The sequence below is a fragment of the Hylobates moloch genome, unplaced genomic scaffold (genome assembly GCF_009828535.3).
Source record: "Hylobates moloch isolate HMO894 unplaced genomic scaffold, HMol_V3 SCAFFOLD_9, whole genome shotgun sequence".
Lineage (NCBI taxonomy): Eukaryota > Metazoa > Chordata > Mammalia > Primates > Hylobatidae > Hylobates > Hylobates moloch.
Window position 1 is genome coordinate 37,440,994 of NW_026652284.1, and position 26,154 is coordinate 37,467,147.

At 38.0% G+C, this 26,154-nt stretch overlaps 1 protein-coding gene across 5 annotated transcripts in view; it reads right to left on the reverse strand.

Annotated features, from left to right (window-relative positions):
* Positions 1 to 26,154, reverse strand: part of NKAIN3 (sodium/potassium transporting ATPase interacting 3) — a 706,346-nt gene that overhangs the window by 201,588 nt on the left and 478,604 nt on the right. Inside the window, exon 5 of one of the 5 annotated variants that reach the window (XM_058444124.1) lies at positions 25,223 to 25,332. The exons of the other annotated variants lie outside the window; for them this stretch is intronic. Coding sequence (XP_058300107.1) covers positions 25,243 to 25,332 — 90 coding nt within the window. The 3' untranslated portion in view covers positions 25,223 to 25,242. Of the gene's footprint in view, positions 1 to 25,222; positions 25,333 to 26,154 lie in introns of those variants that run through there. 5 annotated transcript variants of the gene reach the window in all.

A 26,154-nucleotide genomic window follows, 5' to 3' on the forward strand; every position in this document is an offset into this window, starting at 1 on the left:
GTTGAAAGGAAAGGAGATATCAAGAAAACATTGCTACCAGAAGCAGTGTCCTAACCACTAATTGGGATGGAAGAACTGGACTATGATGCCTTTGGAAGAAATAGGCCCCTGACCTGGAGTCAAGGCAGTAGCCAGATGGGGACTCACAGGACCAAGGTGTGCATTAAAGGGGGTTGAAGATCAAATAGCATATGAGGGCCTACTTTGAGATTGGAATTAGAGCTGGTTAAATGTTTTCTTTATCAAGTTTAAATTGATGTTGGGACTGGAAATGGAGTGGAATTGTATGTGAAGATCTAGAGAACATGAATGTAGTGAGGAGGGATGCATAAACTAGGAAGCAGTCTGCCCAAAATAATTTCATCATGTTTGGAGCATATTTCCTACTTAAAGTAATAATCAGCAGAGTTAACAGACAACCCACAAAGTGGGAGAAAATCTTCACAATTTATACATCTGACAAAGTACTAATATCTACAGGGTACAAAGAACTCAAACAAATCAGCAAGAAAAAAACAAACAATTGCATCAAAAAGTAGGCTAAGGGCATGAATAGATCATTCTCAAAAGAAGATATACACATAGCCAACAAGCATATGGAAAAATGCTCAACATCACTAATTATCAGGGAAATGCAAACCAAAACCACAATGTGATACCACCTTACTCCTGCAAGAATGGACATAATCAAAAAATCAAAAAATAGTAAACGTTGATGTGGATACAGTGAAAAGGGAACACTTTTACACTGTTGGTGGGAATGTAAACTAGCACAACCACTATGAAAAACAGTGTGGAGATTCCTTGAACTAAAAGATCTACCATTTGGTTGAGCAATCCCACTACTACTTATCTACCCAGAGAAAAATAAGTCATTATATAAAAAAGATACTTGCACATGCATGTTTATAGCAACACAATTTGTAATTGCAAAACTATGGAACCAGCCCAAATGCAGGAAGAAACTGCATCAACTAATGAGCAAAATAACCAACTAACATCATAATGACAGGATCAGATTCACACATAACAATATTAACTTTAAATGTAAATGGGCTAAATGTTCCAATTAAAAGACACAGACTGGCAAACTGGATGAGTCAGGACCCATCAGTGTGCTGTATTCAGGAAACCCATCTCACGTGCAGAGACACACATAGACTCAAAATAAAGGGATGGAGGAAGATCTATCAAGCAACTGGAAAACAAAAAAAGGCAGGGGTTGCAATCCTAGTCTCTGATAAAATAGACTTTAAACCAACAAAGATCAAAAGAGACAAAGAAGGCCATTACATAATGGTAAAGGGATCAATTCAACAAGAAGAGCTAACTATCCTAAATATATATGCACCCAACACAGGAGCACTCAGATTCACAAAGCAAGTCCTGAGTGACCTACAAAGGGACTTAAACTCCCACACAATAATAATGGGAGATTTTAACACCCCACTGTCAACATTAGACAGATCAACGAGACAGAAAGTTAACAAGGATATCCAGGAATTGAACTCAGCTCTGCACAAAGTGGACCTAATAGACATCTACAGAACTCTCCACCCCAAATCAACAGAATATACATTTTTTTCAGCACCACACCACACCTATTCCAAAATTGACCACATACTTGGAAGTAAAGCTCTCCTCAGCAGATGTAAAAGAACAGAAATTATAACAAACTGTCTCTCAGACCACAGTGCAATCAAACTAGAACTCAGGATTAAGAAACTCACTCAAAACCGCTCAACTACATGGAAACTGAACAACCTGCTCCTGAATGACTACTGGGTACATAATGAAATGAAGGCAGAAATAAAGATGTTCTTTGAAACCAACGAGAACAAAGACACAACATACCAGAATCACTGGGACACGTTCAAAGCAGTGTGTAGAGGGAAATTTATAGCACTAAATGCCCACAAGAGAAAGCAGGAAAGATCCAAAATTGACACCCTAACATCACAATTAAAAGAACTAGAAAAGCAAGAGCAAACACATTCAAAAGCTAGCAGAAGGCTAGAAATAACTAAAATCAGAGCAGAACTGAAGGAAATAGAGACACAAAAAACCCTTCAAAAAATTAATGAATCCAGGAGCTGGTTTTTTGAAAAGATCAACAAAATTGATGGACCACTAGCAAGACTAATAAAGAAGAAAAGAGAGAAGAATCAAATAGATGCAATAAAAAATGAAAAAGGGGATATCACCACCGATCCCACAGAAATACAATCTACCATCAGAAAATACTACAAACACCTCTATGCAAATAAACTAGAAAATCTGGAAGAAATGGATAAATTCCTCGACAAATACACCCTCCCAAGACTAAACCAGGAACAAGTTGAATCTCTGAATAGATCAATAGCAGGTTCTGAAATTGTGGCAATAATCAATAGCTTACCAACCAAAAAGAGTCCAGGACCTGATGGATTCACAGCCGAATTCTACCAGAGGTACAAGGAGGAACTGGTACCATTCCTTCTGAAACTATTCCAATAGATAGAAAAAGAGAGAATCCTCCCTAACACATTTTATGAAGCCAGCATCATCCTGATACCAAAGCCTGGCAGAGACATAACCAAAAAAGAGAATTTCAGACCAATATCCCTGATGAACATTGATGCAAAAATCCTCAATAAAATACTGGCAAACCGAATCCAGCAGCACATCAAAAAGCTTATACACCATGATCAAGTGGGCTTCATCCCTGGGATGCAAGGCTGGTTCAACATATGCAAAACAATAAACGTAATCCAGCATATAAACAGAACCAAAGACAAAAACCACATGATTATCTCAATAGATGCAGAAAAGGCCTTTGACAAAATTCAACAACCCTTCATGCTAAAAACTCTCAATAAATTAGGTATTGATGGGACGTGTCTCAAAATAATAAGAGCTATCTATGACAAACCCACAGCCAATATCATACTGAATGGGCAAAAACTGGAAGCATTCCCTTTGAAAACTGGCACAAGGCAGGGATGCCCTCTCTCACCACTCCTATTCAACATAGTGCTGGAAGTTCTGGCCAGAGCAATCAGGCAGGAGAAGGAAATAAAGGGTATTCAATTAGGAAAAGAGAAAGTCAAATTGTCCCTGTTTGCAGATGACATGATTGTATATCTAGAAAACCCCATCGTCTCAGCCCAAAATCTCCTTAAGTTGATTAGCAACTTCAGCAAAGTCTCAGGATACAAAATCAATGTACAAAAATCACAAGCATTCTTGTACACCAATCACAGACAAACAGAGCCAAATCATGAGTGAACTCCCATTCACAATTGCTTCAAAGAGAATAAAATACCTAGGAATCCAACTTACAAGGGATGTGAAGGATCTCTTCAAGGAGAACTATAAACCACTGCTCAATGAAATAAAAGAGGATAGAAACAAATGGAAGAACATTCCATGCTCATGGGTTGGAAGAAGCAATATCGTGAAAATGGCCATACTGCCCAAGGTAATTTATAGATTCAATGCCATCCCCATCAAGCTACCAATGACTTTCTTCACAGAATTGGAAAAAACTACTTTAAAGTTCATATGGAAGCAAAAAAGAGCCCGCATTGCCAAGTCGATCCTAAGCCAAAAGAACAAAGCTGGAGGCATCATGCTACCTGACTTCAAACTATGCTACAAGGCTACAGTAACCAAAACAGCATGGTACTGGTACCACAACAGAGACATAGATCAATGGAACAGAACAGAGCCCTCAGAAATGATGCCGCCTATCTACAACTCTCTGATCTTTGACAAACCCGACAAAAACAGGAAATGGGGAAAGGATTCCCTATTTAATAGATGGTGCTGGGAAAACTGGCTAGCCATATGTAGAAAGCTGAAACTGGATCCCTTCCTTACACCTTATACAAAAATTAATTCAAGATGGATTAAAGACTTAAATGTTAGATCTAAAACCATTAAAATCCTACAAGAAAACCTAGGCAATACCATTCAGGACATAGGCGTGGGCAAGGACTTCATGTCTAAAACACCAAAAGCAATGGCAACAAAAGCCAAAATTGACAAATGGGATCTAATTAAACTAAAGAGCTTCTGCACAGCAAAAGAAACTACCATCCGAGTGAATAGGCAACCTACAGAATGGGAGAAAATTTTTGCAACCTACTCATCTGACAAAGGGTAATATCCAGAATCTACAACGAACTCAAACAAATTTACAAGAAAAAAACAAACAACCCCATCAAAAAGTGGGCAAAGGACATGAACAGACACTTCTCCAAAGAAGACATTTATGCAGCCAAAAAACACATGAAAAAATGCTCATCATCACTGGCCATCAGAGAAATGCAAATCAAAACCACAGTGAGATACCATCTCACACCAGTTAGAACGGCCATCATTAAAAAGTCAGGAAACAACAGGTGCTGGAGAGGATGTGGAGAAATAGGAACACTTTTACACTGTTGGTGGGACTGTAAACTAGTTCAACCATTGTGGAAGTCAGTGTGGCGATTCCTCAGGGATCTAGAACTAGAAATCCCATTTGACCCAGGCATCCCATTACTGGGTATATACCCAAAGGATTATAAATCATGCTGCTATAAAGACACATGCACACGTATGTTTATTGCGGCACTATTCACAATAGCAAAGACTTGGAACCAACCCAAATGTCCAACAACGATAGACTGGATTAAGAAAATGTGGCACATATACACCATGGAATACTATGCAGCCATAAAAAATGATGAGTTCATGTCCTTTGTAGGGACATGGATGAAACTGGAAAACATCATTCTCAGTAAACTATCGCAAGGACAAAAAACCAAACACCGCATGTTCTCACTCATAGGTGGGAATTGAACTATGAGAACTCATGGACACAGGAAGGGGAACATCACACTCTGGGGACTGTTGTGGGGTGAGGGGAGGGGGGAGGGACAGCATTAGGAGATATACCTAATGCTAAATGACGAGTTAATGGGTGCAGCAAACCAACATGGCACATGGATACATATGTAACAAACCTGCACATTGTGCACATGTACCCTAAAACCTAAAGTATAATAATAAAAAAGAATGGCAATGAAAGGTAAAAAAAAATAAAAATAAAAATAAAATAAAATCCTAACCGCCAATGTGATGGTATCAGTGGATCCCTTATAAATGTTATTAGTACCCTCATAAGAAGAGACATGAGAAATTGGTTTCTGTCTGTCTCCACCATGTGATGATAGAATATGAAGACAATCATCTGCAATTTAGGAAGTAGGCCCCCATTGGACACTGGATCTGCTGGTACCTTCATCTGAGATTTCCTAGCATCTAGAACTGTTAGAAACACAGGTTTGTTGTTTAAACTACTCAGTCTGTAGTATTCTATTACAGCAGTCTGAACTGACTAAGACACACCTAAAGCCAGTAAATCTCCTATCCTCTGCTATTGCACCTGTGTGGGGGTTATGGTGTACATTAAAAACTCAGGCAATTTATAAATTATCCCTGGATCTTCTGTGCTCTCCAGATCTTTCTTGCCCAGGCATGCAGTCACCCAATGAGCCAGGGATGTTTGGAGAGCTTGGGCCTGTTCATCTCTTCTGCTAGATGTGCAGGCTCCTCCTAGTCTTGTGTAATGTAAAATAATCATGGGAATAACATCCTAGCACTTTTGCCATATAATGTAATAAATCGTGGGATGGACATGTCATCTTTGTCATATTCTATTAGTTAGAAGCAAATTCCAGATGCTACTCACACTGAAGAGGAGGGGATTATGCAAGGGCATGAGTACTAGAAGCAGAGATTATTGAGTCACCTTAGGGTCCATCCACCAATAGAGAAAGTTAACTGGGGACAACAGTGTCTACATATTCTAGGATAGAAGATTAAAAAGTCAAAAATTAGGAAGCTTTTCAGAGAGGACTGTTGAATCTCCAAACTGCTTAGAAGAATCACCTATACTCTTTTAATTGTCCAGGAATGGTCTAGAGATAAGACTTTAGAAACTTCGGGTTTAATGATAGAGAAGGCTTATTGAATTAGGGTAAAAGAAGCACTATAAGATGCTGAAGGTTATTGTAAGTGGAAGGAATAAGCAAAATGAGTTGTTGAAGGAATAGTGAGATGGGAGGAGAGCCCTGGCTTTTCAGAATGCCTTTGCCAAATCTTCTTAGGTTACAACTCACTGATCAACAATTTTGAGAACATTAGCTTGCCAATTCATTGGTGAATTTTTTTGCATATTGAATTAACTGGGTTGAATGAACTGAATTAACCAAATGTTTGGGGCATCATACAGACAGAACTTCAATTTGTGGCTATTGATAGTAATTGAAACAAGGCAATTGGGGAGGGTGTTTGAACAGGCTGTGGAGTGCCTTAGCATGTGTTGATTTTTTGAATTAGATTCATCAGCATACAATTTATTACTTCCTAAATTACACATCCGGATAATTGGGGCATATTATTTTATCCACAAATCCTAGATGCTCTAACCAGTGCCTTGTATAAACTTTTGAACTTGTCTTATTTAACTTTTTCATTAAGAACTTTCTTTGCTATAAAAAGTTTTCCATAGATCAGAAAAAACTTTTGTTTGATCACTAGACTAAAATGTGGATTTCAGAGATTAGTGGTGCAATCTAAGCCGAAATGACAGGAAATGAAAAAATAGTTGGTTTTGGACAGATGGGTTTTTATTTTCAAGAGTGCCAATTGCCTGAAATAAAAATAATCCCAATTAAAAAGGCATAATTTATTATGGATGTCCACAACATTGCAATGAAAATACTTTGAATATATCATAATCACAGACAACAGTCTTTGGAACCATAGCTTTTTTTCTTGAAAGATTTTAATTTTGTTTAATCATGAAAATAGGCATCAAGATCTAAAACTTGAAATCTTCATGACATACTTAAATAACAGTCTGCTGCATTCCACCTTACTTGTTTGGATTGTTAAATTTAAGAAGGAAATTACATTTATTGGTATTTCATTAAAGACACTAGTGACATGAAAACCATTTACCTTTTGTCAGCCCCGGTCTGTCTCCATGAAGCTTAGGTTGGAGTAGGTTATGTTGGAACAGACTGTTGTCTGCTGAAAATGAACTCAGAGCTGCTATTTCCTGTTGACAACTGCCCTTTTCTCATCCCAAAGTCCACATTCATTTCCCGTGATAGAACTCAGACCAAGGAATGACATCCCTGATGGATGTCCTTAACTCCTGTACCCCTCTCAGTTAGACTTTTGGGGCAGAGAGAACTTCCAGAGTCTCAAGCAGAAGTCTCTACTTTGTCTGTAGCTTCACAAGAAGATGAAGCCTAATTTATCATTAAGCACAGAAAGATTATGGCTAACAAACCTGCAACTGTTGTTAATAGCAGATTCTGTCAGCAGAGCAGGAGTCAGAAATGTCTGTGATGTCCTATTTCATAAGACTGTGAGAGACAGGTTGGATGGCAATCTTCCAGTAAGAAGTAAAAATAGCTGAATATGTATGAAGAGTGGATACTCTGTGATACACAAGAGGCAGAACTAGTGCCAATAGATGGAAGTTCCAAAGTGATGGATTTTGAACGTAGAGGCACAAAATCATTTTTTACACTTAGAGCAGTCCAATGATGGATGCGCCTGCCCAGAGGGTTAATTAGCTGCATTTTCAAGCAGAGGCTGCATCACCCTTTGTCAGGGACTAGCACTGTCTAATAGAAATATCATGTGAGTTGCATATATGATTTTAAATTGTCTAGTAGCCACATTAATAAATTTAAAGAAACAGGTAAAATTAATTTTAATAATATATTCTATTTAACCCAATATATTCAAAAGACTTTTATTTTAAGATATATAATCAATATAGAATAATTATGTATGATATTTTATCTTCTTTTTTGTATTGTTTTCCAAATCTAGTGTGTATTCTATACTTAAAGCACTCTCACTTGGACCTGCCACATGCCTTCTCTCTGTAGCAACATGAGGCTGGTGGCTGTCACATTGGACAGCACAGCTGTAGATGATGTTCCTGCATTGTGAGAAGATTGATCTAGCAGACTTTAAGTGTCTATTTAAATTAAGAATTCTAAGCTTCTAAGTAAATGAAAAATACTCAGAAGTTAAGAGACTATGTAGACACTGAAAACATTTTGGTGAAGAAATAATACTGGTAAGAGAAACTCTCCTCAAACTGATTTAAGAAAAAAAAAGAGAGTTTATTGACTCTTGTAATTGAAAAGTCCAAGGATAGAGCTGGGTTGAGCATAACTGGATCCTCTGTCTCCCTGTCTCTATCTGCGCGTGTCTCTCTGTTTTACAGCCCTGCTTTCCTCTCTTGTAGGTGCTCTCCATGAGGTGGCCACCAGCCTCTTCAGGTGTATGCCCTCCTAGTTCAGCAGCCTTGGAGGGGAGGGGAGAATTTATCTTCTCCAATAGTTGAGAGTCATTGAGTTGAGATGCAGGGACCAGTTTATCTCATATGACTATTCCTAAACCAACTATTAGATCCAGAGCAAGAAATATGCTGACTGACAATTCCTGAGTCTCATGTCCAATCCAGAGCCTGGAGGATAGTGGGGTCAGCTCCATCCTAACGAGAACCCACCTTCACCATGCAGAGGGAAAAAATTAAGTGTGTAGCTCTCTACTAAAAGGGAATTGAGGTAGTATTACAAAAAGTTAGGGGAATGGAAACTGGCAGGCAAAGACAATAGATGTCCACTACTCCTTACTGGATTCCCTGCTCCCTACTCTCATGGCCAATCTGCAAGTTAACCTGAAGCTATAATGGACAGTTTTCCTACATGCTGGCTACTGTGATGCTCGCCGGGGTTGGGGGGTGGGGCTAGGGCTTATTCTGTCCCCAGGGGAACCTGCTCAAGCCCAAACCAGGGCATCCTGGAATGTCATAGGTTTAATGTTTTTAGAAAGCCCTCAACTAAATAGGGATGGGATTTGGTGAACAAGTAAATACTCCAGCTTCTTTGCCCCTCAGTGAGGAATTTCTGAGCTGTATAGTACACACTCTAAATTGAGGGGAAAATCTCCAGGGAATTGAGCCCTGTCACTCATAGTGGATAATTTTTTTTGCTCAATAACCTACCCTTTCCTGGGTTTTCTCCTTCCTTTCTCACTTGTGTGTCCTGGGATCACCTCCTAAATCAATGATCTGCACTCAAGTCTTCATTTCAGCATCTGGCTCAGGAAAACAGCAACTGGGAACCCTCTCACCCATAAATTTCAAAGAAAATTGGAAGTGTCTTTTATATCTTATTAGAAGCCAATTCTGAAGGTAATCTTTATCAGAGAATCAGAATACAGAGGGGGTGTTTAGCAGACACCTGGTGGAGCCAGAGTACTTGTTTCAAATCTCAGTTCTGCCACTTGTTTGGTGTATGATTCTAGGCAAGCCGAATAGCATTTTCTTGCCTTAGTTTTCTTATTTGTGAAATGGGGCTAATAATAACATTGCTAGGAACATCAAATGAGTTAATAAAGTGATTATTACATTACTTGATTAATCATAAAATCTATTATATGCCTCCATATAATAGTTGTCAGATAATTTTTTCTCTTTTCCTCTGTGTTATTCTAATAACCAATAATCATCAGCATAAGACTGTGTCAACATGTTTTATATCTGTTATATTGAGATATGGAATCTACCCGGTTTAGTGCTAGGCCAAAAGTAAATCAATCAATACTTGATGTTGATGACGATAATGGAAATAAAGCAAGCAAGAAAGATTCAAGTAATTTGCAAAGTAGCATCAAAGCAACTAAGCAATAAATATTCTGGCTTGATTTGATAAAGTTTTAATTGTATTTTTCAAGTATATTTTTAAAACTATAATGAAATATTAGTTGAATATTAATACTAATCTTATAGAAAGTCTTGTACTGAAGTGGAATATAAAATACTGAGTTTAATAGATAAAAAAATTCATTTATGGTAATTATACATGCATACACACAGAGTTATAGTTATATATTGACAATTTATATCTGGTACATATTTACTTGAATATGGTTTAAAGCTTTCTTTTATTCAATTGAATCTAATAGAATCACCTGCAACATCGAGACAGATTTTATGATTAACCAAGGTAATGTAATTAACTTCTTATATAGAAAGGTATTGGATTATTGTTGACTCATCCTTTCTTATACCCTAGCTCCTATACAAATATAAATTCTGACTCAATGGTAAGGAAAGAAGATCAAAACTGAATTTACCACATCTGCTCAAGAAAGAAAGAGTCAAAATGAGAGCACTCTTCTAGATTAGGGGCAGGTGAATTCTGCTTAGGCAGGTCCTTTCCATCAATCTGAAAGAGGAGCTGAAGGAAGTACTAGCCAGGTTGAGAAGGGGTTCTAGAAATAAGAGAATGAAATCTTTCTATGATTTGCACACTCATGCTCTGATTTCCATATTTGTTTTTCATCCAGTACCTGAACCTGACATAATTTCTTTTCTTTTCTTTTTCTTTTTTTTTTTTTTTTTGAGATGGAGTCTCACACTGTCACCCAGGCTTGAGTGCAATGGCATGATCTCAGCTCACTGCAACCTCCGCCTCCCGGGTTCACACGATTCTACTGCCTCAGCCTCCTGAGTAGCTGGGATTACAGGCACACACCACCACATCCAGCTAATTTTGTTTGGTATCTTTAGTACAGACGGGGTTTCACTATGTTGGCCACACTGGACTCGAGCTCCTGATCTCGTGATCTGCCCGCCTTGGCCTCCCAAAGCACTGGGATTACAGGCATTAGCCACCATGCCTGGAGAACCTGACATAATTTCATGTTCGCGTGTAAGCACAGAAAAATCTTCCAAAGCCCCACCTAAAAAATTATCTGATAATTGGATTTTCCTTCTGATAGTTAATTCCATAAATGAGAATAGCTTGAAAAGAATGTGTTTTCTTTGCCCAGTACATGTAAGACACATAAATCTCATGATTTGAGGATTTCAACTTGTATGACATTGTCAAGCAGACAAAATTTGCAAATTGACTCTTTATAACTCTAATATCTTTCCAAGGCATGTATTTAAAAATGCACTTATTTCACGCCTGGGCAACATATTGAGACCTTGTATCTACAAAAAATAAAAATACTAGCCAGGTATGGTGGCACACACTTGTAGTTCTAGCTATTTAGGGAGATAAGGCGGGAGGATTGCTTGAGCCCAGGAGTTCAAGGCTGGAGTGACTATAATCATACCACTGCACTCCAGCCTGGGCAACAGAGCAAGGCTCTGTCTCAAAAAAAATACACTTATTTGTATACTACCTTTTATTCTATGTACTAATAAAGTAACCTCAGTAAGTACAGCAGTGTTGAGATACATCAGAACCAAGATTAATGCCCTCTCCCCAACACTGACCACAGGACCTTGAACAAAATACTTATTTTCTTTATGTCCCAGTTTCTTCATATATAGAAATAATAAAGCCTACCTCACATTATTCTCAAGAAGACTCTGCAAAATAATACTTCAAAGAAAGATACCAGGCACATGGAATATGTTCAGTAAAGGGTAGCTGACAGAGCAGAAGCATCACCATCTTGGACAGGCACTGCCATTTTAAATTTCCTCTTGATCAAAAACCATCTAAATCCAACCCAAAGGGCATCAGCCTAATGGCTGAGGTCAGCATACTCACAAACCACAAATGACATCTCCAACTGGAAACATTCCAAACCTAAGGTAAACCCCTCCCTAACCAGAGACATGCCAGCCTCGAGATAACCTCCCCAACCAGAGCAATGTCAGCCCGAGCCTCCCCTCTGACCAAAGACATTACAACCCTGCAATAAACTTCTCCTTCACACAGACACGTTCCAAGCCTGTGATAAGTTTTCTTGCCCTGAACCCTTAAATACTCTTAGTCTGTAAGAGAGAATGTGATGACTGAAATTGGCCAGAAGCCCCTCTCAGGTTTATTCTCCAAAATAAACCTGTCTTTGACTGTTGAGCTGCTTTTCATATTTCTTTCCTCTTTCGTTAACTCTTACAGTAGCTATGATTCTTCTTCTTGTAATCATTGGCTTCAAAATCCATGACAGCCAAGCCTTACAACACAGTTCCCTGCTTATTTGGATTAGTTTAGCTCATTAATTAAAAGCTTTGTGTATCCTGAATATTTTAATTGTTCACGTTTCATTGTCTGCAGGACTTCCTGATTATCTTTGTTACTAAGTAATAATTGTGCATTGCAAATATTTTCTTGAATTTATGTAAATCAATTTTAAATGAAAGAGCTGTTTACATTAATCAATTTAAATAAAGAATACCACTTCCCTGTAGCTTTCTTGTTAGCAGTTTTATTTTTAGTCAAATGTAAATGCCGATACCACACTAATTGCTTTAAACCATTATGAAATGACAATCAATTTTGAACCACTGGAGTAGCCAGGTTTTCCAATCTGAGAAGGCATACTTTCTGTTTCTAGATGATGCTTCTTTTAGGCTGACTACATAAGTTTTTTTTTTTTTTTTTTTTTTTTTTTTTGAGACGGAGTCTCACACTTGTTGCCCAGGCTGCAGTGCAGTGGCTCAATCTCGGTTCACTGCAAACTCTGCCTCCTGGGTTCATGCCATTCTCCTGCCTTAGCCTCCCAAGTAGCTGGGACTATAGGCGCCTGCCACCATGCCCAGCTAATTTTTTGTATTTTTAGTAGAGATGGGGTTTCACCATATTAGCCAGGATGGTCTCGATCTCCTGACCTCGTGATCTGCCTGCCTTGGCCTCCTGAAGTGCTGGAATTACAGGTATGAGCCACTGTGCCTGGCCTATATAAGTTGTTTGATAGATCTAGAAAGATTTCTCTAATTATTGAAATTTTTTTTATCTGTGTTTGTTCTGTACTTTTTATTCAAGTTTAAAAGAGATATAAGCTACCAGTGGAGCAAAATCTCTCAACTCGGTCATCTCAGTAAGCAGCAGTATCATCTATCCTGTTGCTCAAATCGAAAACCTAAGCCTCATCCTCTTTTTTCCTTTTCCTAACATACCACTTCCTCTTTTCCTGCAAGAACTGTTGTTTAGGCATTTCTATTTCTGCTGCTACCACCAAAGCCAAGCTACCATCTTCTCTCATGTGGTCTACTGTGATAGCCTTGTTCTCTCCAATCCATTCTCTTGAGTAGTTCCAGAGTTGCTTTCCTAAATATAGAACATGCCATTCTTCTTGTTGAAATATGGTGACACCATCCCAATGTCTTAAATTGTGTGTCACATCTTCTTTAACATCTACTTACTTCTCTAATTTTATCTTTAATCACTCTTTTCTTTATTTGCGAAGTTCTACCCATATGAATTTTTGTTTCCCTTGGAATATTCTTAGCCCCAGTCTTCAAATGAGTTCATTTGAGCTCAAATGCCATGGTTTTTGTTTGTTTGTTTGTTTGTTTGTTTTTTGAGACAGAGTTTTGCTCTTGTCGCCCAGGCTGGACTGCAATGGCCTTATCTTGGCTCACTGCAACCTCCACCTCCTGAGTTCCAGCTATTCTTCTGCCTCAGCCTCCCAGGTAGCTGGGATTACAGGTGCCCACCACCACGCCTGGCTAATTTTTATATTTTTAGTGGAGACGGGGTTTCACCATGTTGGCCAGGCTGGTCTGGAACTCCTGACCTCAGGTGATCCACCCGCCTCAGCCTCCCAAAGTGCTGGGATTACAGGCGTGAGCTATCATGTCAGCAATGCTACTTCCTAAGAGAAGTCTGGCTAGGCTACTATGATAAATATTAACTAAACTAATTTGATTATTTACAATCATAAAATCTTTTTGGGGGGGAGTAGATATCTAGAGGAAGTAAAGGGCCAAATTGTTTCTCTCCCACAACCTAGCTACCAGAAATCAAGCAAGTCTCAATATAAACTCTGTCTTACACATACAGATATTTGTTAGCAAACAGCATAAAAACAGTTACAAAACCTATTCTGCAAGCTTGCTAAAGTCCCAGCTCTCTGTTCTTTTCGGCAATATGAAAAGCTGCTTCTGACAATATTCTAGCAGAAGATGCAGCCATACTTCCAGCTGGAGTCAGGCAATGGAATCCTCAAGTATCTGAACAAAGCGTAGGGCCAGAAGCTCACTGCATTCAGATGCTCTGTGAAGTCAAAGCAGCTAGGAATGCCTGAAGAATACATCCAGTCAATTCATTTAACTTGAGATCCATTCATTTGACCAAGATAACATCGTTTCTAACACTCAGTATACTAAGTAAACATTCTTGGTGTTGATCAGGGAGTAGACACTAAAAGCTTTTAGAAGCTGTCTCTGACATGGGCTTTTATTTAGAGTCCTTCAGCTGTGAACTGCCCTTCTGATTTGCATACTGTAAGTGTGAACTGAGCACAGCCGACCAATCCACCCCTGTCCTCCCCCACCTCTTCAGGAGAAGCAGCAAACCCAGTACATATACACAGAACATTATTTAAAGTAAATTACAGAGCACACAACACATGCTGTCATTACTTTGCAGCACAGTTTTCCTTCCTCTACTTGACTTTTGAGTCTCTACAATTAGTTCATTTAGTTTTGCTTACCTATACATAAATGTCTCATATGCTAGTAATTACGCAGTATACACTGTGAGCCTGTTATGTCCAAGGCAAGGTGGTAAAAAAAACAGAAAAGAAAAATTAAAAAGTTTTAAAAAATTATTCTAGGACAAACTTACTAGGAGAAATAGAAAAAGTAAATCAAAAGTAAGCAAAAGTAGGATGCAGTAGATGTAAAGTGCTAAGCAATACCTGGCATTACCCATTCAGAGTCAACTTCCCACCTTGCCGACAGGTGCAGAGGCTTCCTGTATCCCAGCATTTGTTAAGGTTCCTGACTGCCAGGAATAATTCTTTGACTCTCCTCCTTAAATTAAAATTAAATATTTTTTAATTATGTGATAGAGTAAATGAAATGACTAAAGTTTACCTCCCAGTGACTTTTTTTATTATACTTTAAGTTTTAGGTACATGTGCACAACGTGCAGGTTTGTTACATATGTATACGTGTCCCATGTTGGTGTGCTGCACCCATTAACTCATCATTTAACATTAGGTATATCTCCTAATGCTATCCCTCCCCCTCCCTCCACCCCACAACAGGCCCCGGTGTGTGATGTTCCCCTTCCCGTGTCCATGTGTTCTCATTGTTCAATTCCCACCTATGAGTGAGAACATGCGGTGTTTGGTTTTTTGTCCTTGCGATAGTCTGCTGAGAATGATGGTTTCCAGCTTCATCCATGTCCTTACAAAGGACAAGAACTCATCATATTTTATGGCTGCATAGTATTCCACGGTGTGTATGTGCCACATTTTCTTAATCCACTCTATCATTGTTGGACATTTGGGTTGGTTCCAAGTCTTTACTATTGTGAATAGTGCCACAATAAACATATATGTGCATGTGTTTTTATAGTAGCATGATTTATAATCCTTTGGGTATATACCCAGTAATGAGATTGCTGGGTCAAATGGTATTTCTAGTTCTAGATCCCTGAGGAATCGCCACACTGTCTTCCACAATGGTTGAACTAGTTTACAGTCCCACCAACAATGTAAAAGTGTTCCTATTTCTCCACATCCTCTCCAGCACCTGTTATTTCCTGACTTTTTAATGATCGCCATTCTAACTGGTGTGAGATGGTATCTCATTGTGGTTTTGATTTGCATTTCTCTGATGGCCAGTGATGATGAGCATTTTTTCATGTGTCTGTTGGCTGTATAAATGTCTTCTTTTGAGAAGTGTCTGTTCATATCCTTCACCCACTTTTTGATGGGGTTGTTTTTTTCTTGTAAATTTGTAAATTTGTTTGAGTTCTTTATAGATTCTGGATATTAGCCCTTTGTCAGATGAGTAGATTGCAAAAATTTTCTCCCATTCTGTAGGTTGCCTGTTCACTCTGATGGTAGTTTCTTTTGCTGTGCAGAAGCTCTTTGGTTTAATTAGATCCCATTTGTCAATTTTGGCTTTTGTTGCCATTGCTTTTGGTGTTTTAGACATGAAGTCCTTGCCCATGCCTATGTACTCTCTAATTATTATTTCCCTCTTTCTGCAGCATTACTGCAATTTCACTTGTCACCTAGGCTCAAAATCTGAGTATTATCTTTGGGATTTTTCTTTCAATTGCTGTCTTATCCAATTAATGACCATGTTCTCCTGATTTGATCTCTGTCCTATAAGTCTCTCTAGTTCCACATTCTTCATGCTATTCTAGCTCAGACCTTCATAAGCCCCCACCTATCTGCAGGACTGTTCTGACTCTAAATCTTCCCTGAAATATAGTCTGCAACTGCTACATAATTCATCTTCCTTAGGCACATTTCTAATCCTATTACTCCATTGATGAAGAGCCTTGAATTGATCTCTACCATTACTAAATTAAATATTGTTAAAATTTAGCAAGTTTTAACACTAAAGACTAATCCTCTGTTTAGATCTCCAGAACAACCTATACATGAAGGTTCTACGTAATTAAATTAGTAAGGTACCATATTAAATAAGTTTTCACCAAAAATCCATTTATATAAAAAACAAAAATTCAGACAATAATTCTGATGTGGTTATCATTTTATGGTCAAGAGAATGTAATTTTAAAAAAATTACTTTTGTGTTTTCATTGTTTTACAGGTTATAGAAAAAGGAATGTGATTAACTATGTCTTTACTGATAATACTAGAGTGTTAGGGTTTGAGGAACCATTTGAGCATCTCCAGGGACCATATATTAAGTGAAGAATCCCAAGTTTATTGTTTACTTCTGAATAATGTGTAGATACGAAATAAACCATGTTCTCAAAAATTCATATTGGGATTCTTGTGAATTCTTTGGATAATTCTGTCTCTAATTTCCCTTTTCCAGTCAGTCATTGCAATAGGGTCCATTCCGACTGAAAGAGCAAGAGAGGGAATTTCATTATCTCAAGTAGGTAACTAGGTTTAAAACATATATATGTACCTAAAATATGTTAAGGGCAAGAACGGTGTCAAGATTCATCATGTGTCCACATCTGAACTCATTTACTCTGTCAACCCAGCTCTGAACTCATTTATTCTGTCAACCCAGCTCTTTCTCTCAACTGCTCTGTGGATATAAATTCCCCTGCCTTTCTTGGGAGTATTTCCAAAAGTGTTTATCTTAGATGATTGATTGGAAATGCAGTTATACTTTTAATTATAAAAATATTTTTAAAGTTTAATTTTGAAGTAATTTCAGACTTACCAAAATTTGAAAAAATAATGCCATGAATTTTTGTATATCCTTCACCCATATTCCTCAAACGTTAGCATCTTATACAGCCACAGTATAATTACAAAAACCAGGAAATTAACATTGACACAATACTGTTATCTAATCCACAGACCTGATACAACTTTCAACAGTTGTCTCATTAATGTCTGTTTGTTGGTCTAGGGTCACAAGTTTTATTTAGTTGTCGCGTTTCCTCAGTCTCCTTTAATCTGGCAGAGTCTCTCACTTTGTTTTCCATGAGTTTTGTTTTGTTTTGTTTTTTAACAGCAAGGTTTCTCAGGAATTTTCATATGTTAATTCACATAGTGAATCTCCAAGAAGTGGTATAACATGATGCTAGTCAAACTTATGTCACTGTGAAGTCCTCCTCGAGGTTGAATTTCTGAGACAGGTATTTCCAGGACACTCGGGAGAATGGGCCCAGGCTTTCTAGGAATATCCTAACACTTGTTTCTGCATATCTGATCCACCCTGCACGTGCCATTCAGAATAGCCTCCTTACTTCAGGACTCCATATATGTCACCTGTTTACAAACTGAAACGTAGTTCCTTATTTGACTTACTGCAAAGGCCCAAGGCCTTCACTTGGCATTCAAGCCCCTTCATCATTATTTTCAACCTTTCTTTCCAGCTTTAAGCCACTACTTCTGTGCATAAACACTTTGCTCAAGCCAAAGGGCACTGCACTCATTATTCCTCTGATTTCTTATTTTTATTTATTTGCTAATGCTGTTGTTTCTTCTGTATAGAATTCCTTTTCCCTTCTTCCCATCCAAGAGTGAATGCCTTAGATGGAAGTTAAATATAACAACTTTCCTGAACACTACTTCTTTCTATGAGTTCTCATGGCACTGAGAAATTAAGTTTAGAGCTCTCATTTTCTGTCCTAAGTTATGGCACTTTGACTGCCGGCTTCATCTCCCCTAGTAGACTGGAAGGTACAGCAGAAAGGACCATGTCAATTCAACCTTGTTTAGTTGATCTCCATCTTTGCATCTCTGAGCTCTCAGCATAGTGCTCTGTTTACAGAGTAGGGGCTTCTGAATATGTTTCTCTGGATGAATGAAACAGCTTGTTTTCATTTAGAAAGAATACAAAAAGTGATATAAAATTTTCTTAATGAAATTTATACAAATTTGGTAATTTCAAGTGATATGGAAATCTATTTGAATGAACTCTTGTTATTATGAAAAGCTACTTTTTTTAATCTAATAGTTACTCTAACCTAAGGCTAAAAGTGAAAAATCTGCCAACCTCTGAATGACATTAAGTTATCCCAAGTAATGCACCAATAAAATTAGCTTTGTTGCCTCTAATATTTCCATAAACCCTAAGTCACCATGTTGGCTTGATTAATTATTAAATGGATCTCAGATTTTCTATACTAATGGCTTTTGTGCTAGATACGATTTCTAATTAAGTTTTTCATTTCTCTGATGAAACAATATTTAAGTTTACCAAATGTCATAACTCATGTTTGCATTTAATAATCAATATTTAGGAGATTATTTGAAACTAGTAAGGCGGTAATAATTTATGAAGACCCACAAACATGTCCTTCTGGGGTAATCATGAACATCAGGGCTCAAGAGACTGAATTATGTTGTTTAGCGATAGCATTAAATTTGTGGTTGGGATAACTGATTGGCATACAGAAAAAATACTAACCATATGCATACTGTTATGGAGAGTGTTATGGTATAAGAGGAATATAAGCTTTAAATGTTCACATGCTTTAAATTGTTAAAACCCATAGATGCTGTGGACAAAAGATAGATAACCATAATATTGGTTTTATATAAGACCAGACATCCGTGTAAGAGCTGTCAGTTGCTATCTGTAACCCAGATGTTTCCAAAAGATGAGCATATGATGTTATGTAGATAAAATATACAGTGGATTGCCTAAATTCCTCTCAGAATTTATCAGTGGGAAGGTGAAGGCTAACTAAATTTAAATTTTAGTTCTGAAAATTTTGCTAAATATTGTACACATATCTGTAACAGGCACAGATATTAAGAGTAAACGAATGATAGAATATTATTCAGCCATAAAAAGGAAGTTCTGATACATGCTACATGGGTGAACCTTAAAAATATGGGCTAAGTGAAAGAAGCCAAACACGAAAGACCACATTATGTGGTTTCGTTTATATGACATATCCAGTAGAGGCAAGTCTATAGAGACAGAAATTAGATCAGTAGTTGCTTAGAGCTGGGGAGGAAGAATGCACAGGTTGTGATAGCTAAGGGGTGGTGCTTTCTTTCCAAGGTGATAAATATGTCTTAAAATTGACCATGGTGATGGTTGCTACCATGTGAGTAGACTGAAAGCTACTGAATTATACACTTTAAAATGATGAATTGTATGGTATGTGAATTGTATTTCAGTAAGTCTGACAAAAATGTGTACACATTTCACCAAGAGAGTATACTGCATAGACGCGAATACAGAGAATGGAATGACTTAAAATCACAGCTCACTAAATGAACAGTTCCAGGCCCCAACAATTTGACCGACCAGGTGTACCCTGGCTTCTGAACACAAAAGTTTCTGCCAAAGCCCTTTGAATATTTTTGGCATGGAAATTCTCCCACAATCATAAACCCCTCTCAACATTGTGATGATCCAATAAATGATTCCTTGGGTGAGTGGAACTTTAGATAAACTGTTGCTTTACTTTCCTGAGGCTGGAACTGAATATAGAGACCAGACATGATGTATAGTGAGTAAGTCAGTCTAAATCTTTAATAGTTCTATCTAGCACTTAGAAGCAGCTCAAAATCTGGTATGAGCAGAAGCCATCTATTTTATATAAAAATAGATTTTCTGGTGAAAGGGTAATTCTGGGAGGCTTTTGGGACAGGAGAGGTTGGTCATGATTTCTTTCCTCTTACCAGACCCCGGAAAGCGCTAGCAAGCAAAAGAGAAAAAAAAAAGAGTCCATTATATTTAGCACTTGACAAATGTTGAAATAATCCGTTTAAAAAATAAACAACAATGATCAGAAAGGCAGTTGAGAGATGTTTTCAAGGGTGAAAGGAAACTTTTTTAACTATTCGCCACTCTTTTAACTATTAGACATAATTGTACTTTTATTTTTACTTTCTAATAGTGGAGCTGCAATTAAATCCCATCAGCCTGACAGGAGATGCATAGCTTTACGGATCTGACAGAGTTGACCCCCGAACCCTGCAAGGTGCTGCAAGGAACTGAGAAATTCTCTTTTTTCACATGATGAGGAATTGTCTGCTTGGGTTTGAGGTCCACCTTCACTCACAAGCTATGGAATCTTGGGCACATTGTTTTAACTTCTCCATGTGTCTCAGTTTTCACACATGTAAAATGACTGTAATAACAGTACCCTCATGGGTCATTTTGAGAATTAAGTGAGTTCATATTTGAAAAGCACAGAGATCAGCTCCAAGAGCATGGTGAGTTGGTTAAATAAATGCAAATGTTAACACAGAAATTTAAAAAAACCTTTTAACTATATTTACATTTTTGGAGAGGTACAATTAAAAGTAATTGGGACATATTTCAAAAGTTCAGTTTCACCTGTCTTTTGACTTACATTCTTACACTCTGTGAGCATGTTACTGAAGCGGCAATTGTATTGTCTGCTCTGACATTGTGCAATTTATTCTATAAGCAGATGAATAGATAGCTATACAGCCCTTGGAGAACAAAGATTCTACAGGATACCTTGTGGTCTAATATTACTTTTTACCCTTCTCTATTGAGTTTTAATTTATCATTAAGCTGAATGTGTCTGATATGAAGGGCAGAGAACAGTGACAAATGTTGATGTGAACAGAGAGATACAATGCAAAAGGCATAGGGATGATAAAAAAAACTATTGTCATAGGACCCCAGCTCCGACCATGGTGACAACCTCCAAAGGTTTGTTAAAGAATGAGACTTGTCACCTATCAGATATGATGGAGAATATATTGACAGTGAGGATTCAAGACAATATATGTGTAAAATTCGCTGCAAAGAGAAATCAATAAGGTGAGTTTTAAAACTGTTTTCCAAGTTTGGAGATTACGATTTTTCTACTAGTTATAAAAATGAGCTCCTTTGTGTGTATGTGTGTGTATGTGTGCACACTAATCCACATGAGCATATGAATCCATGTTTACCGGTAAATAACTAACACTGAAAAGGGACTTAAATTGGATATTATTGACTTATTAACCCCAGAATTGGGCAGTCCACTAAAATGAAATAGTTTATAATAACTAAGATTTATGAGTGCCTCTAAATGATCAAATAAAAATTATGAGATTTACGATTGGTTGATAATTTAAGAAAAGCAACTATAACATCTCTTCTGCTGTTCTATACAAATCAAATATACAAATATGATAATTAAATAGTATTATTTAAAATATCATACAATGTGTAGAAACATTTTTTGGGAAGGCATATCCATAATTCTAAATCTTTTTGTATCTAAACTTTCTTCCTGGATTATGTACTTGAATCATAAAAAACTGTTTCATGTTTTATATATGGTCTTAAAAATTAACATAGTTATTACTTTCTATTCATCAAGTTGATGTACTATAAATTGTTATACCATGCCTTTAATTGCATATATTTATACATATCCAGGTTTGCTGTTATAAATAACACTGAAATGAACATAATGCAGGTAGCTGTTTCTTTCTGTTGAATTATTTTCTTAGAAGAAAGCCCATTGAGTGGGGTTACAGGACCAAAAGTTATGGGCATTTTAATAGTCTTTGAGACAAAGACTGTCTCTACCAATAAGTGAATTACAATTCTATTTAACATTATCTTTACAAATTGCTAAATTAGTGAAAATAATTTTTCAAAGTTAACTTGCATGCATCAGGTTAGTATCAGTAATTATATTTTACACCAAACTGTTCACAATTTGGATGTTTTTCCCTTATGTGAACACACTTGTTCATATTGTTCATTGAATTAATTACTAAATTTTCATGGTTTTAGTACTAATTTAAATGAACTCATTGTGTATTATGAATAATGACCCTTTCTTTGCCACATTAGTACAAATATTAAAGTTACTTTTAAATTTCAGTTTTGTAAGCTTTCATGTTTCAGATGTTCAGGTGCTAAATAAGTAAAATACAGCACTGTAGAATGACATTAATTGATAATAGAGATTATTTCAAGCAGAAATACTTTATTAACATTCTCTAGCAGAAAAAGGAAATGCTATACTGTGTGTGCGTATGTGTGTGTGTGTGTGTGTGTGCATCCTCTTTAAATCTGTGGTATTAAATTCCCAGAGTAAGAATGTAATTTAAAAATGCCTAAAATATAGTGCTTAGAATTTAATTAGACATAGTTTTTAATTTTCACCAGAAACTATTTTGAAATCCCCCTACTGGAAGCCAAGCGACTAAGGTAGTCTAAACTTGTTAAAATAACTCTCAAAATAAAGAACATGTGGAAGAACAAATTCAAAGATAGAGTCACAATCTTGGAGCAGATTGACTGTCCCTTTTCCTGTAGCTAGGTATCCTCACCAATCCAAACAAATTGCGTCTGCTTCAGAAATAATTTGACAGTATATTTTCTAGATAGTTTTTATCAAATGGTATAAAATAAAGTCAAGATATAGCCTCATTAAATTACTTCCAATTAAAAAAATTTACATACTTTGGGTTTTGTAAATCTAAAATCCAGAAAATGTATACAACAATTTACTCAATAACTGTGAAAGAGTGGCCACTCTGAACTCAGTACAGTTCTAGATAATGGGAGATAAATAAGAAGTTAAATAGTAGCTTTTAGGAGCATACTACTGGCTGTTGACAGGCTACTGAGATCTTTGTTCTACTGTAATAATTCTGAGATTTTTTCATGAAAATATGAGAATATATTTAGTCCAACAAATGCTCTTGTGAGGCATAGGTAGGAAAGAATTCTGGGAAACCAGATTGAGGAAAATACATACATATTAAGTAAAAGTTCAGCCCTCCTAATAGGGATTTATGATTGCTGTGTCCTACGAAGATCACAGGAATTATGTTCTCATGCAGGAAACAGGTGTCAGGTGTGGGGTTAAAGAAATGAGAATTCAGTAGATGGAGTGCCACCAGAATGGAACCCTTTGGCCTTCAAAAGAAAGACCAGCCTAAATAGGATAAGGACAAGCACAGAGCAGTGTAATAATAACATTAGTAATAGCAATGCGAAACTAGTATGTATTGAGTGCTTCTGTGCTATGCACTGCACAGAACATTTTACTGACATTCTCTTAACTTCCCAGATGAAGGGCATCTTCATCTGGCTCCTACATCTTGTCCATGCATTCACCCCTGCTGGTTTCTGCTTAATAGATGCATTTTGTGTTCACCCTTTTCAGACATCAGAGTCTCTTGTTTGTTGATCATTTATTCATTCAACAAATATTTTTGTGCCATCACTGCACTAGTTACTGAAACCACAGACATGAACAAGTGAAAAAAGAACACAATTCTATCCTGCAAGAAGCTTTCCTTCCAGTAGATAGAATAGAGACTCAATGATTATAGTGTGCTCAGGTGTCAGGGCATCTAGTATAGCCTGAGGGAGTGACTGGAGGAGGACTAGGAAATGCTCTCAGTAACACACACACACACACACACACACACACACACACAGCTTTTAGTATAACATTGTGTATAATAGCTATATGACATATGATTATAATATGTAACACACACTATCTATCATACTAGCTATAGTATATATATGCACACATAGACATGTTATATATACATCTGATGTTATTTTCATATTTAGAGTCCAAATGTCCATCAATATATTTAATAGGAGAGTATTAAACAATGGTACATTGAGTACTGATATGGAAATAGTTACAAAATACATAATAATAAAAAGAAGGGCTCAGAAGAGTGCATATCATACGTTAGCTTGTGTGGGGGAACAAATAAGAATATATAGTCACATTTTCTTGCATTTGCATGAAGGTACTTTGGACTCATATGTACAAAAATGAATAAAAAAGAGTAAAACTGGGTGCCTGTTGGAAACAGAGATGGCAGAACCAGGCATATGGGGCCCAAACGCTGGACAGAGGTTTTAATGTATACATTTTTATGTTTTCCAACCAAGTAAATGTATTAACTATTTAACAAAATTAAATTCACATATCCTGAGGTGTTTTGGGGGAAGATGTCTGCTAGGAGCCAGGTGGATAAAGAGCCCAGCTGGGGTAGGAGGGAGAAGGGACTTGGGGGAGAACCCATTCCATGCAGGCTGCTGCCTGAGCAAAGTGCAGGAAGGGTTCTTTGGCTAGATGCCAGAAGGGGAGGGTGGGAGTCAGGCTGGCGCAGGTCACGAGGGCCTCCCTTGAACAGCAGGGAATTCAGATTTCATCCTGAAGGCGATGAGAATCACTGAAGGGTGATCAGAAGGAACGTGACTGATAAGATTTGCGCTTTGTGATCATCTTACAGGGAACAGGAGGCATGCATGAAGTGTAGGGCAAAACTTGGTGGGGAAGATTATTTAGGAGGTTACTGGCCAGCTTCAGGTGAGAAGTGATGAGCATACGAACAGAGACGGGCAGTGGGCACAGAGCGGGGGACTCATCATCCCAGGGCCGGACTCTGCTTGTCTGACTTCTCCACTCCAGCATGGATTGCATTTTGCTGCTCCCCCCAATACCATCCACAACCTTTCTATGGATTCCGCGCTGATTTTCACCTTGGTGTTGCTGACAATTTGCAGAACTCTTCTTCAGGATTTGGTGACTTTAGGACAACAAGAACCTTCTCTGTGCCTAGCACTCTCCCTGTCGTTCTCAGCCTGAGAGCCGGGGGAGGAAGCAGATGGCGCCTCCCGCCGCCTCCCAGGTACAGAGGCGCCGGCAGAAGCTGGGGGCCTCTGCGCCAAGCAAGGCACAGGCGGTGGCGAGTGGGGAGGCTCCCTGAGCTCCCAGCAACAGCCTGGTAAGGAACCCCGCCCGTCGTCGCCTTTCTGGGTCCAGTTAATTGTATTCGTTTCCGTCAAGCATGTACACAGTCTGTGGAATGCTTATGACACAGGTGACTTCTCTTCCAGTTCCGAGCTCCACTCACGCGAGGCACTTGCTCAGGCTGTACGCACGAAGGAGATGTGTCGGTGGTCAAAGCACTCAAATACTTCCCTCTCATTCGGTGGAGAGCCGCTCCCCAAAACCACCTTCCTGGCCACCTCCATCAGTCCCTCACCTAGGTTATTCTAGATATTTCTATGCCTCCAGTAATGAAAGGGGTAATTCCCTGCAGCAGAGCCGCCGAGCCCCTGCCCTTTCTCGAAGCTGCCCCTCTATTTGCTTGGTTGTTGCCCACGCCCCTCGGGCTGTTAAATATTGCGACCATCACCCCTGTTTTTCAGTAATAAGGTAAACATTTCAGCACATATTGGGCAACAAGAAGGATTCTCCTGAATCAAATGTTTAAGTAGCACAATTCTGGCCAGGCTTGGTGGCTCACACCTGTAATCCTACCACTTTGGGAGACCGAGGCGGGTGGATCACCTGAGGTCAGGAGTTCAAGAACAGCCTGGCCAAATGGTGAAATCCGTCTTTACTAAAAATACAAAAAATTAGCTGGACGTGGTGGCGTGCGCCTGTAGTCCCAGCTACTCAGGAGGCTGAGGCAGGAGAATCACTTGGACCTGGGAAGCGGAGGTTGCAGTGAGCCGAGATCGTGCCATTGCACTCCAGCCTGGGCAACAAGAGCAAAACTCCGTCTCAGAAAAAAAAAAAAAAAAAAAGAAAAGAAAAAAGCACAATTCTAATAAGTAAACATAATCATATAAAATAAGTGACAAACACAAGAAACCCATACAAAAATCAGTCACACCACTAATACATAATTGGATAGTTGTGAAACAATTTCTTGATATATTTTACTTTAATATAAAAAGATAAAATA